The 20,548-nt window shown below is 39.3% G+C and overlaps 1 protein-coding gene across 1 annotated transcript in view; it reads left to right on the forward strand.

The window, feature by feature from the left end:
• Positions 1–18,727, forward strand: part of ACTN2 (actinin alpha 2) — a 72,623-nt gene extending 53,896 nt beyond the window's left edge. Inside the window, exons 13-21 of the mRNA XM_009281799.2 lie at positions 3,257–3,365; positions 4,202–4,342; positions 4,735–4,917; positions 6,074–6,208; positions 6,683–6,862; positions 7,227–7,373; positions 14,872–14,937; positions 15,852–16,010; positions 17,383–18,727. Of these exons, the coding sequence (XP_009280074.1) occupies positions 3,257–3,365; positions 4,202–4,342; positions 4,735–4,917; positions 6,074–6,208; positions 6,683–6,862; positions 7,227–7,373; positions 14,872–14,937; positions 15,852–16,010; positions 17,383–17,541 (1,279 nt within the window). The 3' untranslated portion in view covers positions 17,542–18,727. The remainder of the gene's footprint in view (positions 1–3,256; positions 3,366–4,201; positions 4,343–4,734; positions 4,918–6,073; positions 6,209–6,682; positions 6,863–7,226; positions 7,374–14,871; positions 14,938–15,851; positions 16,011–17,382) is intronic.
• The last annotated feature ends 1,821 nt before the right edge of the window (positions 18,728–20,548 follow it).

Genomic DNA, 20,548 nt, shown 5'->3' on the forward strand with positions numbered 1-20,548 from the left:
GGCTGCCTAATGTTGCTATTTCAAAGGAGAACAATTGCTGTGTGACCTTGAACTCTACCAGTTACAGTTTCCTGTCTGTTCTGGTATTTTCTGCTGCAGCAGCTCAGTCCACTGTGTGCTTAACGTTAAAGTTGCTGCAAGCTTGTTGATTGGTGCTGTTCAGATAAAGGATTTGTGCATGTGTGCAAGCAGGTGATTCCAGCCAGGGTGCTGCTATAAGATTGTTGTGTTCCAGCCTGTATAGGCTTAGAAATCCTTCGCAATGAGGCATGACAAGGCTTGGATAGGGCGACATACAAAGCTGGAAGAAGTCAGGCATTTCTAAAATGGGATTTGCCATAGTGAATGCTAAATAGAACTTGAGTGAGCTGTACTATGAAGTGCCATATTCATTTATGGTCTTGTGTGCTCATTTCAATGTTTTCAATCATCAAGATAAAATTTTTGGAATGTAGTTTCTTGCATATCCATCACTTCTAGTATAGCAACTTATTTTCAACCAAGACCACTATCTGTAACACTGATTTGGAGAGTCTTTTTGCTTCTGGAAACCTGGGCTCAAATTGTGCTTACGTGCATGATTAACATGAGCCTGGTTCTGAAGCAGTGCTAAAGCACGTTGCTCAGCAGGTTATTTTTGTGACACTATCACTGTTCCTAAAGTGAGCTCATAGTTAAGTGCTTCTCTGCATCAGGACAAAATTTGACCAAATTTTTAATTCTTTACAGATAAGATTGAATTACTTGTAAGATCAATAGGAATAGCTTAATGATTTTTAAAATCCAAAGGCTGTAGATTTCAAATAACCAAACAAATAGAAATGACTGTTCTCTTGGAAGCTCTGTAACACATGTGCAGCATTACTTGGTGTATGCATGATAAGCAAAACTTTTTTTTACAAAATATGAAATCTAGTCTCTTCACAGCTTCAACGCTGAGAGAGATACAAAAATTAATAGGACAAGGAATGTAAACCTGTGTTTTATTTCCAAATAAATAATCTCCTATGAGTTGTTATTTCTTCCTCTGTTCCTGTGTTGAGCAGAAAAATGTTCTTTGACACATATAATATACTTATTTGAAGTAAGCTACAGCAGGCCCAGAAAGGCAGTGGAGCTACACTGTTTAATGCCACTTGATTTAACTTATGATTTTTGACCCATGGGCGCCCTTTTTAAAAGTTGTTTTGATAATATTATTCTCCTACCTATTTGTCCACAGCGCATATCCCTGGAAGAAATAGGATAGCAGAGATCTTATGGGGAATGACTGAACCTCCCTGGCAGAGCTGGTGGAGGAACGTTGCACATTACCTTCCTGGACTTTGACCAGAGCTGGTACAATCAGTCCTCACTTTCATGGAAGGGCACCTGCCCTTATCCTAGTTGACAAAAGGAGATAAGTGATCCATTGAAGCAAAAATAAAATTTGCAGTACTCTCAGGGATGTGACCTGGAGTATCTGGAAAAATACCCTGTCCATATTCTGGTATATTAGATTTGGTATGTGAAAAGAGACCAGAATACAAATCTCCATATCCCATCCACTTAGCGAGCTCACAGCTCACACAGGAACATCATCTAATAATCTCAATATGCTATAATGAAAACCCCAACTTTTAGCCAAAAACTCATAGCAGCAAAATATATCTCAGCCTGTTTCATCCAAAACTCCATGCTTCTGACTTAAAATTTCCTAACAGATAGATGGCTTTTGTTGCATCCCTTGAAGGCTAGCAAAAAGGCTTGCTCTAAAGGAGGAAGCAAGTTTTTGAGTTAAGGAGCCCTTGTATAGTATGACTTGCTGACAGCTTTCTCTTTACCTGTTCTACTTTCACAATTTTGGGTTGGTTTTATTATTTTTTTAAATTGTTATGGCATTTTATTTTCACTTGTTTTACCATTCTTCACTTTCAACAGTCGATTGATTGCAGCACATCTGAAGCCTGTTTTAAAAAGAATGGTTCACACACTTCTCAACTTTATCCCGAATCAGATTGCTCTGACTCAGCTTAGAGGAGGAGGCGTGAACTGCCCCTGGCCTACAGTGTAGCTTCACGGAGGAAAGCTACCTCTGTTCTCATTTTGTCCTCTCTGATTCTCTAAGTTTTTGGTGGAAGTGAGCCGTACATCCCTCTTGCCAATTGCCTAGAGAAGAATGTTCAAAAGAAGGGAACAAATTCTATTTGCATTTAATGTCTTGTTCAAGCCTTAAAGTAAATCTTAGCTTCATATTGCCATGTCACATAATCACAATCTCTGCAATGTTTAGTACTGGGCAAAGTGTCCTCAAGGAGCAGCCAAGAGCTAAATTCAGTGGTTGATGATACACCAATGAAAGTGAGCTTCCAAAGTGCCAAACACCTGTATTTTATTATGGTCGTGATGGCTGCAGCAGAACCAAGGGGATTATCTGCCACTGAGATCAAAAATTCAACTTGAGACAGACTCAGTGCAGCATCTCAGGACAGAGCCTTAAAAAGTTATTCCAGTCTTAGGCAGAATAGTAAATTGCTTTCTGTCAGGATAATATAAGCCTTTTAAGCAGGTGAAAAAGCAATGCTAACTGCTACATCCTTTGTGGGTGCACTGATTCATGCTTGTGGTGTACGTGGGTCTGGAGATTCCTGTTCTCTGAACAAGCCAGTTCTAGGGTGTAGCTTTGTGAGGAGTTCCTGGAGAGGAAGATGAAAATTGATCTCTGTGCCCCAGATCTGGGCAGCCCCTATTAGTATTGCCAGGCCTGTGAGGGAGACATGATGCTTTGAATGCAACCTGAGGTCTGTTTCTCAGTTAAATAATTTCAGAACATATAAACCTGGAAAGGATCATTGGATTATTTAAAAAGAAATGTATATTTCAGGCCAATTAATTTAAAACTGTACCAATCTTCAGAAACTTGATAAAGCCCCAGACTGAAGCATTCTGGTCTTCAGGCGATCAAAGTGCTTGTGCCACAGGAATAGCTGAGACAAAGATGGTTAGACACCTTAATTGTCTTTAATACCTGGATGTCACAGATGGATACTTGATTTTTCTCACAACAGAGGAGGTTGATCCTGTTCCTGTGCTGTGCTTCTTGAAATGCTGAATGCCTAGGTCACGCATGTCTCTACTGCAACACTTGCTTACCTGGCAGAGAAATACTGCAAAAAAGAGGGGAAGAATTACTGAGGGCCAGTGGAAGAGTATGGACAATGCAACTGCTCCTGTCTTTCAGAAAGTCACACAAATTTTTGTCTTCACTCTTTCTTAGTGAACTGGACTACCATGATGCTGCAAGTGTCAATGATAGATGCCAAAAGATATGTGACCAATGGGACAGCCTGGGAACACTTACTCAGAAAAGGAGAGAGGCACTGGAGGTAAACCATATAACAGTGATCAGCAGCTCAGCTGAGGCAGGGAGGGGAGAATGAACCATTTGTTTCAGATCTGGAAACAGTGCCATTGAGCATCCACTTTGGCATCCAAACAGCAATAAGCCTTTTCCTCAGATCTCCATTTCATTTTGGTGTGGTTTCATTTGCAAACAGATTGAATTGCTCAGAGCAGACTTGACAGTGCTCAGCTGCCAAGGACAGTCCTAAAGCAGCAACAAATGGCATGCAGTTTATAGCACCACTCTGGGAATTTGGTGTCCAGCAAGGCTAACAAAAGCCATTAGGTGCTTACCTTTTCATACTTGTCTGAGCTTAATCAGGTGAGGTACAGGATAATGGCCAGCACTGGGTTAAGTTTTTGGCAGTGAGTATTCCAAAGCACTGAGATACTTTCCAAAACCTTATTCCTTAAGAAAAGAGGAAGTCACACACATGCATACCAAGGTGGAAAACATATGTCTAATTCTTCGTTTTTATACTTACAAGAAATTACTGAAGCAAGATTAGCAGATTTTAATTGATTTGCAGATAGATTACAATAACAAAAATACTTAAAATATCAGTAGTGAAAAAGTCATCTCACCTGTTATCCTTCAAAGGCATATACCCCTTTTAACATGTTGGATATGAAAGTATCTTTACTGCAATTAGTCCTATTGCCTTGAGTGAGAATCCTTAAAGCAGGTGGTGAAATCAGTCAACAATACAATTAGTTGCTTTTGAAAAGATGAGGCATGACTTTGTGCATGGGTGGGTATATGTGCGGAGTTAGGTCTTGCCCTAGTAACAAAGGAATGTACCTTTCCCAACCTGTACAGAGGACGGAGAAATTGCTCGAAACAATTGATCAGCTTCACCTGGAGTTTGCCAAAAGAGCTGCTCCTTTCAACAACTGGATGGAAGGCGCTATGGAAGACCTACAGGACATGTTTATTGTTCATAGCATAGAGGAAATTCAGGTAAATGGTTGTCTATTTTTTGGCTTACAGTCATAGGGAAGACAAGAAAAGAAGCTTTTCCTTCTTGGAGAGTAGAATACGCGTAAGAAAAAAATCATATTCTGTCTTGACATTTTCTTTGTGATAGGCAACGTCTGCTGTATTATAAATAGGGTTCTTCATTGGTATGAAAGCATATTCCAGAGATCATGGAAGAAGCGATGGTCCTGATAAAGTCAATGAGGGCTGTTTCATGAATGTATCTACATGTATTATTTCCTGTATCTACAGATACATGTAGACAGGGTGTTTGGGAGGCTGAGAGAGGAGCTGTGCTTATTTACAGCAGATCTTCCAGATGTTGGAAGGAACATTAAAGTTTTCATGCTTTCCCTCTCTGTTTTCGATTTTAGAGTTTAATCTCTGCACATGATCAATTTAAAGCTACTTTGCCAGAGGCAGATGGTGAAAGACAGGCCATACTGTCAATCCAGAACGAAGTTGAAAAAGTTATTCAGAGTTACAGCATGAGAATAAGCGCAAGCAATCCTTACAGCACTGTTACTGTGGAAGAGATTCGTAGCAAGTGGGAAAAGGTAATGTATGCTAAATACGTAAAGGACATTGTAACATAATATTCTAGTTTAGGAATACTGAGAATATTCAGAGAAGTTTACAATAAATCTGTAAATTATTCCAGATCATCAGATGCCAGAATGAACTTTCTAAAGTATCTTATGCTCTCCCTTATGTTTGCTAGGCTCGTTTCACAATATCCCTTGCTCCCATCACTCAGTATTACCTATGTCCTTTTCGGCTTTTTGGTGGGGCAAGAGAAGCATATGTTGGGGCTAGTGCAGAGCTGGTGGCTGGCCAGTGGATGGGACAGGGGGTGCCGTCAGAAGAACATAAAATGATTGTATTCTTTCTCTCAGTATAAACAGTCGTTCGTGTGTCTCTTCTATACAGCTGCTGCTTTTCACAAATGTCAAAAATTAGCATCTTTGGGACTGTTAATGTTCTGTCCTATTAGATTGAAATTGGCAACTATCTTAAAAATTACTGGGGAGGTATTAAAGAGAGGCTCCTAGAGCAATCACACAAATTTTATTTCATTACCAAGACAGATAATATGCTGAAGGTAAATGATTGTGTAGAATGCATGAATTTACCAAATACATAAACTTATGCAGACAAGAACTCACCTCAATGGGTTATAAAAACCAAGCAATAAGGACCAAGTTCAGAATCTCCCAGGGCAATCCAGAAGGGTAAGCCAAAAAAAGCATTTGCCATGTATTAGAGACCTTCAGATATACATGATGGATGGAATGTGTCTCATGAGATCCTATTGTAATGGCTGTGCTCAAATAAAATGTTTTGCACCAACTATTCTTAGAAGAATTACTTAGAGATTGAAAAAATCATCTGTGTTTCAAAAGAAAAGCAAAGTAACTGCTCTAATAACAGTTCAAGTTAAATAATTGTCTTGAACATGAATCCAGTCAGAGGTGAGAATTTCTTCTCTCTCCATGTCAGTCTCTCTGGTCAGGCTGCCCAAGACCATGTTAGCAATTTCTTATGTTAGCACAGAACTGGTAAATAAAATAGTGATCGTGTTTCTGGCTTGTCCTTCTGATATCAACCTTCAGACCAATAAGAAAAATTAGTAACTGTAGACTTATTTGTTCCATTTGTTTTTAAACTATTCAGTTGTGCCTACTTACACTTAGTGCTTTCCCACTGTAACAGGTGAAGCAGCTGGTGCCTCAGAGGGATCAATCCTTGCAGGAGGAACTAGCCCGCCAGCACGCAAACGAGCGCCTGCGTCGCCAGTTTGCTGCTCAGGCCAACGTCATTGGGCCATGGATCCAGACCAAGATGGAGGTGAGTGTCGGACCCTCACGCAGAAGCTGACGAACAAAGTGTTTTATGATTTTTTATCTCTGCTTTATATACAGGTCAACAGCAATCTCCATGATAGTTTACCAGCCGTTTGATCCTGAAGTATTTAGCACCTGTTAAGATAATTTTTAAAACTGTGGAAGCTTGTACAAGTGGTACCTTGATGGTGAGCAGGAGATGTAGCTTTGAAAAATCAATCACTAAACAATTACTATTTAGCTTCTGCTTTCTGTAAAGGAAAGATACCGGGATCACTGGGATCTCAATACTGATTCCAGAAATAAATGTACCGCATTTCTTTTGAAATGTGTTTTCTACAGTAAAATTTATTGTCTCCACTGTATGAAGGTGTTATTACTATTGCTTCTTAGTATGAAAATATTACGTATTTATGTGAACGTTGGTCAAATTAGCAAATCTGAAGTTTAAATTTTGCATCTTTGTTTCTTTTGACAGGAAATTGCCCGCAGCTCTATTGAAATGACAGGGCCTTTGGAGGACCAGATGAATCAGCTGAAGCAATATGAGCACAATATCATTAACTATAAACACAACATTGACAAACTGGAAGGAGATCATCAGCTTATACAAGAAGCCCTGGTGTTTGACAACAAGCACACCAACTATACTATGGAGGTAGCCGTTTACTCCCTTTTGTACCTGTTAGTTTATTCTGCCCTCTTCTGCCATGTAACTACCTTCCCTGATCTGAAGAGACTGCAACAGAGGGTGGAATTTGGCAGACTTTCTGATAATCTCATAAGACTTGGTTTATTTTCACTTATTTTTACTTTTAGTGAAGAAGTACACATTTAGAAACCAGTTCCATATTTTCTGAAGGCCATTTTTATTTTTTTATCTATATTTTATAATATAGAGATAGTGGTATGGAAAAGGTATCACATAAATATTTAGAGCTGAGTTTTTGCTTACGCTACTTTTTGTACTCTTAGGAAAATATATTTGATTCTTTAATAAATCAGTATTTTCTCTCTCATAGCACATCCGTGTTGGATGGGAGCTCCTACTTACCACCATTGCTCGAACTATCAATGAGGTTGAGACTCAGATCCTCACAAGAGATGCCAAGGGTATCACCCAGGAACAAATGAATGACTTCAGAGCATCATTCAATCATTTTGACAGGGTACAGTACTCCTGCTTTTTCTCAACTAGCAACATTTATTGTTCCCAAAAGCAAGTTTCTTTCCATTCCAAACGTAAGCCTTTTGAAAAACTGCAAATGCAATAGCAATGGGCTCTTTTTAAAACAGCAAAAAAGATCAGTTAACAAAGAATGTATAGCCTTATGAAATCATAGCATTGTGCAGATATGTTAAAGATTAATTTGTACTCTTTAAATGTAACGCAAAATTACAGTTTGCTGATATGGTTGAGTATTTGTTCAAATAACAGGCAGAACTAGATAAATCTGTGTTTTGGAAAATAACGTGCCCCTTTATTTTAAGGCAGTGCAGCATGTTCTACGTACTTGCCAGCAGCTTCCATCTCACTAAATTTAGCTGTAATCTGGATTACAGGTTTTCTTTTTCCTTTGAATCACATCTTGTCCCCCTAGAAATAGATTTGTAGGAAATATTGTTGGGGCACTGATAGCTGTCAAGGAAAATCCTGTATTTTTCTGGCTGTATGTGGGAAATAAGAGGCTGTTTTTTTCAGTTATCTAAACATGGATGAATTAAAAAGTAGGAATGAAAACACTATTGTGAAGAAACTTAACTCGCTCCTTCTGTGAGTTACGTAGTATTCATGGATAGAGGGTTAAAAAGATAGCTATTAATAGACACAATAGCAAAATACATGCAAACAGAGATCTGACATTCCCAGTTGGAGAACCATCTGTACATGAGTTAGCTCTGCTGGCTCTGTGCTCACATGAACCCACCTTCAAAACCAAGTTCACATTTCAAATACTGAAAAAAGATTACCATAATGCAGTGCCAGGCTGTTGTCTTTTTCCCAGTACAGATTCCTGTAGTTCGCAGACTGTGCTTAACCCCTGACCTAGGTTCGGTTATCACATGAGTCAGCTCCTTCAAATAATTTCAGGCAAAATGCTACTTTCTTTTCACTGACATCCTGTTTGTCCAGCTCTACCCAAAATGGTTACCCTTACCTGGACTTATACTTGATGTGTATTGGATGCTGACAGTCATAGTTTGCTAAATATTCTTTAGAATACCCTTAATTGTTTAGAAAGAAAAGCAGAATTGCCAAACCTCTGCTCTTTGAAGAAACACACAAGCATAGGAAAGGTTAGCTACACAGGAACCAGGAACAGATTTTATGGAAAATCTTAATGTGATTCTAGTGCAGCATAATTCCTTTTTGTATTTTCTAAGGAAGCAGAAGATAACATCACAGGAGCAGAGATAAATTTCCTGGGGTGGAAGGAAGTAGCATACTAAATGGCTTTTCCAGTGCACTGGAGCAGATAACTGAGCAATTAGAGCTGTTAAAATCAGACAGAGTACCAGGCCTTGATAAATTACACACCAGTATTTGAGAGACCCTATTAAGGAAAACCAGGGACTTTGCACAAAGATTTGACAGCTCCCTAAAGATAAGGAGGCAAGGTGACTGAATCCTAGTACATCTTACACTAGATGGCCATTTCTAGCATCCCTCTTCTGGATGGGCTGCTAGAACTCTAGATGAGTTCTCTGCCATGCTCGTGGCAGGGCTGGTTCACTGGCTGAGGAGATATTATGGGCTTCTCTTGGTGCCTCAGAAGGTCTTAAAGGGAGAAGCTAACTCCTACACCAACCAGCCCTATTGTCATGGATCTTTAGGCTTTGCAGATACAGTAAGACTTTGAGAGACCAAAGGATACAATAGAGCAGGGCCTTAGGAAAGGCTGTATGGCCTGGAAGAGGGCGCTCGTGTCACATAGCTGCAGGCAGGTTGGAGATGGGCTATGAAAATAATGTGCAACACAGAAGTGCTTCCCAGCTCCTAGATCCTTGCCTATTCCTGGCTGTCTCCTTTCTTCAGGCTATAATGAGTCATGGCTTCAGGCAGTGTCCCTTCTGCCCTTGCTTCTGTTGCAGGAAGCCTGAGTGTCCGTGTCAGACACGGAAGGAGATAGATGCTTCATAAGTTTCTATGGCCTCAACAACCTGGGCCTGGACTGCAAGTTTAGCTGCAGACCTTACTTTCCCCCATGACAGATATAATCCAAAGGCCTTAAAAAAGAGGTCTGGAAGGATTATGTTAAGGGAAGGACCATTTTGCATATGCCCCCTTTAGTATACTCCTTCCCTTAGCATCAGACATGGGAAATTGGCCTAGGAGTACTTTTGCACTGACACAGAACAGCAATTATGTTCTAATTATGTATATTATGTATAGTGCAAGTTAAAGAAAGGAAAAAGGTAAGATCTAAAACCACTCAGCTGTCAAGCCAGGCTTTCTGCAGGGGACAGATAGTAGAAACATTGATAAAAGAGAAACTTATACTGATTAAATTACACTGTAATTCAATGGGCAGATGAGACTCAATCTACACTGGCTAGAAGGAGACATTGAACAAACATGTTTGAGAGAGGCAGGTTTGTTTTTCATTTTTATATCCTTCCTACGTCCTTGCACACTCAAATATTTAGTGCTGGTGAAAAAAAGGAAACCCAGGGTGCTTCAGACTTACTTCAGGGTACACAAAGTAATGAAAATTCTAAACTTGGAATTTAGATAGAGAGGGCAGTAATGGATTCTTTTATGGTCTTGATTACCTTAAATAGAAATGAAGATGAAACTGGATCATCTGAACATAAGCACTAACATGAAAAATACTGGGTTCTCCATGTCAGATGGAATTAGTAGTATATGTAATAATTTTCTTGCACTTAGCAACATTTCTGAATGCCAGACATAGGCAGGCGTATTGTTTAAAAAATACACTGAAAGAACTGGATTGCAATTCACAATGATGAATTGCCAGAAAAGATCCCAAAAATTAATACTGTCCCTGACAAGTAGGCTTTAAATACCTAAGCACAACAGAATCATTTATGCATGCTATAGCTCTGACTTCTGTGGCATTTCTCCAATTTAAGATGTATCTTAATGTTTGACTCTTAGTGTGTGTTGAGGATGTCAGCAAAGTACTAATATGCAGAGTAGCACCCTCCCCCATTTTAAAGAATGTGTTTTGGTACACAAAAACCTAACAACTTTTTATAGAGTGCTTCTAGAAACAACCTCCTTTGGTTATAAATCTGAGGAAGGAACCCCTATCTTCCTCCCCAGTAAGAATATGTGAAAAAATAAAAATCTTACAGTTTATAATCCATTATGGGGCTTAACTCTGCAGTTGTTAATCCTTTGAAAGTGAGATAAATAATTGGGTGAGTTGTTTTAAATGGCTTCTTCACCTTGAATATTTGAAAGAAAACTATTTGGTATTTTACAAGGTTTTTTTGGGGGGCCACATGCCCCTGATTCTCAAACTGCACTGAGTGAGTAGGCACCATGCATATAAGAATTACAAGGGCAGGAAGAGTTGTGTTTCTTTCAGTGCATCCACCAGCAGAGATGTGCTAGCACGGAAAGCATTGCAAGTCACACTTGTTAAAGGCAAGTGGTAAACACACTATCTCCCTTGGGGTAAGGAGGCAGCCCTCTAGGCTCTTCTGTTTCCAACAGGCATGTACGCACGCTGGTACCCCAGAAGTTATTCCTGAGGATGCTGCTGCTTACCCACTACTCCTTGCTGGAGGCTGTGCCTGAAGGCACAGTCTAGTTGTAGGTATAAATATAAATCTTCAGCAATGCTGGTATATTTCCTGCCTTAATGTGACTGCATAGAGAAAAAAAGAGAAAGTGGGACACTGAATCACAGAAGCAGTTTAGAAGTGTTCAAAATGGTGCATAGCTAGATTATGGTATGCAGACAAATTGGGACACCAACACAGAAGTGTTGTCAGTCGCTGGTCTTGAAGTCTTCTTACGCAAGGTTTCCTTTTTCAGATCCAGTATATTTAGTAAATTCTAAATAAGATTGCAAAGTATGTGATAAAATATCTGCAGCTGCTCTGCATGTTATATCCTAATGGCTGTTAATATATTCTACTATCGATTTTTGTGCAAACTACAGATTTTAAGTAGGAGCTCTGCATACAGAACAATAGCATCATGGCACCCTATATTTTACTAACAGAAAAACAACAGCTCCCTATTAAAGGAATCACATGATCAGGCTTATGCAGGTCAATTAGCAGTCAGGAAACTGAAGGACATATTTAAGTGTATTACTATGACTCAGAAGCTCATTTGTTTTATAAGGCCATATATAAATCACAGAGGGGAAGGAAAAGATTTCTGGGGACTAATAATGAAACATGGAGGGAGATTTCAGTGTTTTACTTTGTATTGGCAGGAAAAGATAAACAAGGCAAAGTTATTTATATGCTTTAAAAAACTAATTTCAGGGCTTAATGTTGGTCTGCAAACAATACAAGTAAATACAAAGAACCATATCCTAAAGAGCAAGCCCTTGCATGGGCTTGATCTATGCATTAATTGCAAAATACCATTGTATCCCATGAAACTCTGATATACTACAAAGGCAAAGATGCCTTTTTAGGCCATATATGATGCAGATTAAAAAAATTCACTACGAGAATGTAAGAACCTGCTATAGTACATGGCACAACTACTTGGACCCTCACTGGGGAGTCCCACTTAACCAGATGCCGGTTGTGAGCTCCAGCACGACCGTTGCACTCCTCTCCGAAAGAAAATGGTTTCCTGGTAGATGTGCTGGCCTCTCTCACTCCCGTCCACCCTTCGCTACCTGCTGCATGACTACCGCTGCTGTGTGTGGCTGGTTAGGAGCTCATGCACATACTGACCACCCACCCCCCTGGTCTAGTCAAATAGCTAATAGTCCTCTACCGACACCTGGTAGAGGAGGAGGAGGGACAGGATTTGGCTCTTAGCTCCCATTTTTATATCATATTTTGTTTGCAGTCACACAGTAATATCTTTGGCTTTAGAAATAAGGTAAAATGAGCTGACTTTACTCATGGTGTGACCTGCCGTAGCCTACCTCCAGGATGGTTTTGGAGAGTGTCAAGCCAGCCTAGATTAACATTTTCAGAATGATAAAATAAACCATTTTGAATGCTTTAGAGCAGAAATTATCCTATAAAATAGAAATGTTAAAGGAAAAAAACTTCACTGTGATTATGGCTTTTAACTAAATGCTGCTCCAGATTTGCAGCTTTGCTTTCTCTCTCATCATTGACTTCTCACTGTTATTTTTCATCTTCCCTTTATGGAGCTGGTGGAGGTTGATGCAGAGGGAGTCAATATAATAACAGCACGATATGTCAAAAATGCACGGCGTTATGAACTTAATAAGGCACCACTTTATCCTATTAGTATATTAAATAAACCCAGTGCATTTGTTAAGACTCCTATAATTTTAGTTATGCATAACTGTCTAGAAATTTTCAAAAATAAATTATTCATCCAGCAGGCAAATATGTAGCAGACAGAAAGCCTTGGATCTTCTCCAAACTGTCAATCTGTAAAATCAATAAGGGCAATAATTTTTCATCTTAGAACATCTCCTTAATTGTATACGTTAACTCAATCTGAAATACACCTCTGATAGGAGACATTTTGTATGAACAGGAAGAAAAAGATGAGCCAGTCTGTTTTTAAGAAGTTAGTGTGAATTTCTTGACCTGCAAAATGGAAAAAAATATTGGTTCAAAACAATGATCCAGTTTGATGTGGTGTTACTAGGAGCCATTTAACCTGGAATTCAATGGGGCTTTTTCAAAGTCAGTTTTCAAAGCAAAACCTTACTGTAGAGACTATTAAAGAAGACAGATAAGTGAAAATAAGTTATGTCAGTTATAAATTTATTTTGGATCTAGACAAGAAATCAATTGTTTTGTACTTCTACTCTCTTTTGAGATATGCATATTCAGTTGTTAAGTAATATTATCAGATCAAGAGTGAAGTAACAGTAATTGAGTGAGGAAAAAATGTTTTGCCCAGGTTCAGTGATGCTTTTACTGCATCTCACATACACTGTATGATGATAGAAAATGAAGGAAGCAAATGGCAGTTCCATAGAATAAAAACTGCCTTATCAGCAAAAACGTAAAAAAAGCACCTGTAGAGGAAGCACAGTTTTAACTCTGTAGTTGAAGTAAGGACCCTCTTGAACTATGAAAAAACCTAAAGCGTGAAACTGCAGAAGTTGTACACTTTTTAGGTAATTCATTGCAATATGTTGACATTACATTTCCATGAAGTTCGGTAAAAACATGGTTATTAATACAAGAGTAGAATGTTCTTTACTAACCAACTAACCTGACCTGCGATTTTTCTTTCTTTCCTTTCACCTTCCCAAATGCATGACCTGTGATGGGATGCTAGGATGAATCTGACAATCTACATTCTGATGAATTTAAAGCCTGCCTCATCAGTCTAGGACAGGTTGGAAATGACTTGCAGGTAGAGGAAACCGATATTGTTCTGTTTTCAGATAGGCCAATATAATAACAGCCAAAGAGATTGTGGGTTTAAACTCCAGTGTTTAAATGTCACACAATGTCATAGTGCTTTGAAAAGATCCTGCCTCTGGGAAGACAACTGGATTAGATGGACTGTCAGCATCCCTTTGCATTTTTCAAAGATTTTTCAGGCTGTTTCTTTTACTTGGTTTGAGATGTTTTATTTGGACTCTACTAGATAACTGGGGAGCTCCTATGCTTCTTGCACTCAGCCTTTTGCTAATTTTTCTTTCCTCGGACTCAACACAAGGTCTCTACTGCTCTCTACTGATTTAGGATGACACACTTCTCTCCAAACTGCTACACTGTATCACAACACAGAGGAAATGTTTATTTACCTTCTTACTATCATGCCATTTAATGTTTACTCAGCTCTGAGCCAAGAATGCCACAGATGTTATTCCCTGGAAAATGAGCAACCTCCTTTTATACAAGGTCTTCAACTGACCTCCTTCTAAGTCTTGGAAGTCTCATCCTTTAAGCCAGTATGCGCATCTCTCTGCTGTAGTCCAGGTCTTGATAGCCTGCAGACAGAAGGAAAATCCCTGTACTTATTTCCCATATGTCAGCAGACAGCTCTCATAGTGTACCTACCTTAGGCTTGGAGTGGAGTATTTGAAATAGTCAGTGATACGCTATTTTCAGACTGTTTTTAACTATGCTTTTAGTCACTACAGCATCCCATGCAGAACCTTTCAAAGATATTTCATATCAGGGAGGCAGCTTGAGCATCTCCTGAGTTTGACTAGTTTAGTAACAAACTTTTCTCCTTGCCTTTCTCTTTGTCCTCTCTGGTTGTGTTCTCTGTATTCTTGTCTCATTCACCTCCTCTTCTCCCTTATCTCTCCCCTGACCTTTCCTGATGTTACTTCTTGTGGTGAAAATGTCTGTTTCCTGTGTGCAATATGTTAGTTGCTTCTTCCTCCTTTAAAACTGATGACGATTCTGGTGACCTGCTTGGGCTGTATCAATGCACGCTGTTCATACACTGGATCCAATATGCCAATGGTCTAAACTCGTCATCTCTCTGGAAATTACCTTGGATACTTCAAACCTTCCCTTCTATATTCCTTACGTTGTTTTGGTCAATAGAGGAAGAATGGCTTGATGGACCACGATGATTTCAGAGCTTGCTTAATTTCAATGGGTTATGATTTGGTATGAATTTTAAGAAACAATGGCAACTGATTCTGCTTACAGCTCATAACACTAACCACAGCAACACTAAAGCTTATTTAAATTGACAGAATACTAATAATATAATTTACACTGGAGATACTAGTTTCTTGTTTCTTTGCTTTTTCTCTATTTTCAAATGGTTAAAAAGGAAGTTAAAAGCAAAACTAGACACTTGAAAACCACATTCTATGGTCTGCTGCATTGCTCTTTGAATTAAGGAAACTTTAAAAGTTGAAATTAACAGTTATTAAATGATTTTTTTTTTTTCTTTCTCCTTCTTTATCTGCATGAGGAAGAATGAGTTTGATGCTGTTTAATTCTCATAAACTGGCTTTCGGGGTCGCATTTGCTTTCCTTCACTTATTTATTCTAAAAATTTCCCCCAAAATTCACCCTTTTTCGTGGAAAAAAGGATTAGCCTTAGTTGAACTGTCCTATATTTGGCATGAAATTTTCAGAATTGTTTCCCTTACTTCTTAGTTCAGTGGGTCTGCATGTACACTGCTTCTTGGGCTATTGTTTCACCTCCCTGTGTGGTGCCTAAATTACAATGGTTTTAGGATGGGGTGAAAATGAAGTGATAAATTAAAACAAGTTAAACAGGCATTGAGGGAGGGTGGGAGGGAGGAGAAGCTGCAGAAAGTTAACTGAAAGGTACATACTATGTATTTAGGACAAAGAATACATTTTTCAAAAGCACCGAGTCCTTTTTACAAAAGAGGGGTGGGCATTTAGGATCCCAGATTTCATTGACTCTGACGTTTATGTTCCTAAGTCAGGAAGATGCTTTGAAGACTTTGTAGCCACTGGTCTCTACTGGTTCATGAGAGACACGGGCTGTTGGTGATTGATATTACGGTGACCATTTTTTTTTGTTTCGGATTCTGTGAAAGGGTGAAGCTGAGTTTGCCCGAATCATGTCTCTGGTTGACCCCAATGGGCAAGGAACCGTCACTTTCCAGTCCTTCATTGACTTCATGACCAGAGAAACGGCAGACACAGACACGGCTGAGCAAGTGATAGCTTCCTTCAGAATCCTGGCTTCAGATAAGGTCAGTCATCGTGCTGCTGGCTGTCAGGATTCAATAGCTCTCCTATTTAGCCCTTCTTTGCTGAAAGTCTTATACAAGCCTTTTAGTAATAGTGAAGCTTTGTTTTCAGTTTGTAAGACTTCAGAGAAAGCACTTGCCTTTTCTTCTTGTTTGGAACCAAGAGTCTTAGCTGAAATGTGTGCAGAATTCAAGGCTTGGTCTGTATACGTATACCCTCATACCACAAAGAGCCAACATAAAATTAGACATCTTAGACAAGACTTAGGCAGTTTGTATAATGGATATATTGTACATCAGGTTATTTCCACACAACAGCCTTGATTAGAGGGGAACTCATTCTGCCTTTCATGCTGTTGTCTGGAAGTTTCAATGCCGAGTTTGGCCCTCTGGAACACAGCCTGTATCAGTTGCACAAGACTATACCTAATTGTGAGCCATGGTGTGACCTGACAGCTCATTCAACAGGGTGATGCAATGTGGTGTACCACTATCCTAGGAGGAGCAGAGGAGGGAGGCCTCCTCTAGTTACTGGGTACGTGGAGGAAGCTCCTGAATTTGGCATACTTTCCTCCCCACAGCCAGATCCACTGGCGAGTGAGTGGTATACGAAGACAAAAGGGAGGATAATGGCAGCACAAGAGCTTCTGGAGTAGTCAGGGCCATAAACAGTGCTGTGAGGAAACCAATCCTGTGTTATGGAGAAAGGAGAGATCACAGCAGTACAGGTCTATTTGCCCAAGCTCGCTCTATTGATTTTCTCATTCTGGCTGTTTGTATTGATTTTGTGATCTCAGTTACTGTGGACCACATTTTGAATTCCAGACAAGTTCTCAGTAGGAATTCATGTGGAAGATGAAAGCTAAGGTCTCAGGAAAAAATGGGTTTTATTACGTTGCTATTTTAAAGAAAGTCAAGTCTGTTAAGAGAGGGTACCCTTCATATCATAAATGCAAACCATTCAGAGCAATAATGCATCTTTCTTTACAAATGTATTAGGACCTTGAAACTAACAGGATCTAACTGAAAATGTGTCTGTCCTGTCACTGCAGAAGGGGCAGTAGTGCACTTCAGAGATGCTGACTACCTATCCATGGATGAGCTGTATCAGTAGCAGTCTACCCATGGCTGCACAGTGCTGGGTCGCTAACATACACAGTCACATATCCTGAGACCGGATTTTGACCTAATCAGTTTGTTGGTAGGATTGTCCTCTTCAACTCATCATTAGGGATGGAATTTACTGAGGAAAATATTTGGTCTCAGGAAAATAGGCAGGATGCCCAAGTTTATTAGTCACAGCTACAGAAAATAAATGCATTTTGTGTCTTTGAAGAATACATACTGAATTTGTCAACCCTTTTCCCCCTCCCAGCCTTATATCCTGGCAGATGAGTTACGTCGAGAGCTGCCTCCTGAGCAGGCTCAGTACTGCATCAAGAGAATGCCTCCGTACACCGGCCCAGGTTCTGTTCCTGGGGCTCTGGATTACACCTCTTTTTCATCAGCGCTGTATGGAGAGAGCGACCTCTGATTCTGTAATCGGCCGTATTCATGGTAGACACTAAAAATACCCACCTTATTGCCCAGATTGCTTCTCAAAAGCTTTGACAAGCTGATTTAAAAACGAGTTTTACAAATACAGTAGGTACCGTCAGTGTAAAGTGCTAGTAACTAAAGTAACTAGTGTATATTAAAGTGTGTGGCACGCTAGATTTCTGCATTGTTGGTTTTAGGTTGTTTGTCCTATACAATGCTAGAAAATACATTAAAAATCCTGCAAGATATTAACTTTGGAAATACCCGTTCAGAAAATAGAATGTAAAACCTCAGAACATTGAAACTCACAAAATATTTCTCCATTTTCAAAATGTTTCAATGCCATATGTGCTTCTTTTACGATGTTCATAACACAATGTTAGAAGTCATGCTTTTTTCTTTCATAGAGCAATATTATTTTCCTCTAATGATTTCTGATTTTGTATGCTTCTACTGGTGGAATTTAACAAAATATTAAAATGCAGTTTTTCAGGGAAGAAATACATCAACCAAGTAAACTACTTAATTACGAAAATAATCCAGAATGCTATGTTTTTGTCTCTTAAAGATGGTTTTCTCTTATCACAAAGAGTTGTAATATAGCGGGGAAAAGCCGATTAAATTGCAGGTTTAGAGTTCTGTAAGCAGTACTTCGCTTTTAAGCCTTTAACTTTTACAGCTGAGGGAGTACAACTTTTATAATCAGAAATAATAAGGAAGCTAATTTCATGTGAGCTGTTTTGTTTTGAAACCCTCATTCTTGTCTGTGTCGGACAGTCTTTGTTTCTCAGTATAAGAAAGCCAGGCCCTTGTTGTATTAGTGGGCAACATTCGTCTCTATCCTGCATAATGCAAAATCCCATCTGAGCAAATGTAGTGTGGTTGTCTTGCAGCTTTAACTGTTCAGTGCTCAAATTAGAGTTTGTCTTGACTTCTACTGGATCACAGGCAGTTCTGTCTGTATTATGCTCCTGTGCGCTAGTTGTTGTACTGTTTTTTTTCCATCTTGAGAAATGATAGAGAAGTAAAAGCAGTAACTTTTTTACTTGAATCCTACCGACACTGAGGAAATGCAATGTAATCAAACAAAACCATTTACAAATGGTGAAGTGAGCTGTGCAGCCCAGTGCTTTTAAAGCAATGATGTGCCTATTAAATAAAGTCTGCTTTTCAAAACTTTATGAGACTCTGTCATTGGCAATCACCTAGTGGTTCTCTCTAAGAACGGAGAATATTTCTGAACATTAAAGGAGGTTTCAGTCTGCTAAAAGGAAAAGTTCAAAAAGTATGTCACGCGTTTCTATACACCATGTTTGCAGGAACAACAGTTGCTACGTGCTGGAGGGACAGGTATGGCCTGATGAAGTGAGATGGAGCTCAGAATGAGTGGGACAGAGTTTCCATTTAAGTCACCTGAGCACAGATGTCCATAGCTTGTTAGACTCCTAGCTTAGATTGATTTCAGTGAGACTTAGGCACTAATGCTTTTGAAGCTGCTGGCCTTAACTTTTCTGTGTCTCTCCTTTTTCCTCATGTGCAGATGTTAAGTATGTAATGACGCTTTCACTGGCCTTTGCTTTGAAATCTGTGAATGATTCAAATTCAGTCCTAAAGCAGGCACCCTGCAGGTAAGGTGCATGTGGTGGGAGCAATTTCAAAACAACCCCGGAGGAGATAGATAGGCAATGACCAAATACCTCTTCCTCCTCCACCTTGTGTACAAAGGCCGGCAGAGGACTTAGAGAAATACTAGGGCGAGAAACACATCTCCTACAGTGCATGTGCAGCCTTGCACACAGCCAGAAGCTGCTGCTGCCACTGCTGATACTGACATGGTGCCGTGCCATCTCCTTTTGTGATGACAGTGCCCGTACAAACTAAGTCGGGAAGCTCTGCCTTAAAGCAATGGCTTTTCCAGCTAAATGGCTGCTGGGCAAGCTGAATCCTATTGAAAAATAAATCTGTATATCTCTCATTGTCACAGTATAATGCAACTGGAAGCATAAAACGTTGAGCTTCCAAACATGGCACAAAAGCAAAATCTCAGTGCTACAGGCAGGATTATGCTAAAAATTGGCACAGAGACAGTTTATCTCTGATACTTCTATTGGGTGTCATTCATGTTCTCTACCTGCTAATTTTATCTTGCGATATTCTTCCTATTTTTAATAGTATGGAAGAGATTTCTAAACTCCTCCTTTAGCTAAATGTTCTGTTGATCAAAGCATGTGAGAGATAACGTTATCAGCAGCAAGAGGAAAAGACTTTTGCAAAGTAATTTTTTCATTCCCATATCAGGTTTCTAATTTCTAAAGTAGAGTGGAACAGAACCAGTGGCAGAGAGCTGCGGGGATTAATTACCCATCTGTATTTGCCTAAAAATGTTATACCATATTTATTGCTTTAATACGACTTTTACGTAAAAAAAAGATGTATCATAAGGTTATTTCTCCAGCATCGATTATTTTTAGGGTAACTAGATTAAGTAAGCTGTGTTATTTTACCCTGAAGTGGGTAAAATTCAAGGTTTTTAAAAATAGTCTGTGGTCAAGGTCCAGGGCAATGGGTTTGACAGAGAGATTTCCTTTTCCTCTAAGGCTCCACTTTTAGTAGGTGGCATTTGTATTTTTCTGTAGAATCACTCTGTTCACACTGGGCATCAACGGCTTCAGTGGCATTTTCTGTCTACGCAATTCTGGCAGCAAACTAGTTTTACTATAAAAAAAGCACAGTAACTGAGCCCAGGGTAATGAATGTGCCAATCACAGGGGCCAAATCAAGGTTCAACAGGTCAAGGTACAGCATTATTTTGATGATCATGTGAATGAAGGTTATAGAAGAAATTGTAATTCAAAAAAAGTCAGTAAGGTTTCAAGTTGCTTTAATGACTGTAATACAGATGTCTTCTGTGACTTTACATGGATACAACAATTCTTTGAAAAACTTCCTGCCAAGATAATCTTGATTTTGTAGTAATCATTGTCAGTCACTGATCTTCAGAA

The sequence above is a fragment of the Aptenodytes forsteri genome, unplaced genomic scaffold, assembly GCF_000699145.1.
Source record: "Aptenodytes forsteri isolate BGI_AS27 unplaced genomic scaffold, ASM69914v1 Scaffold132, whole genome shotgun sequence".
NCBI classification, from domain to species: Eukaryota; Metazoa; Chordata; class Aves; order Sphenisciformes; family Spheniscidae; genus Aptenodytes; species Aptenodytes forsteri.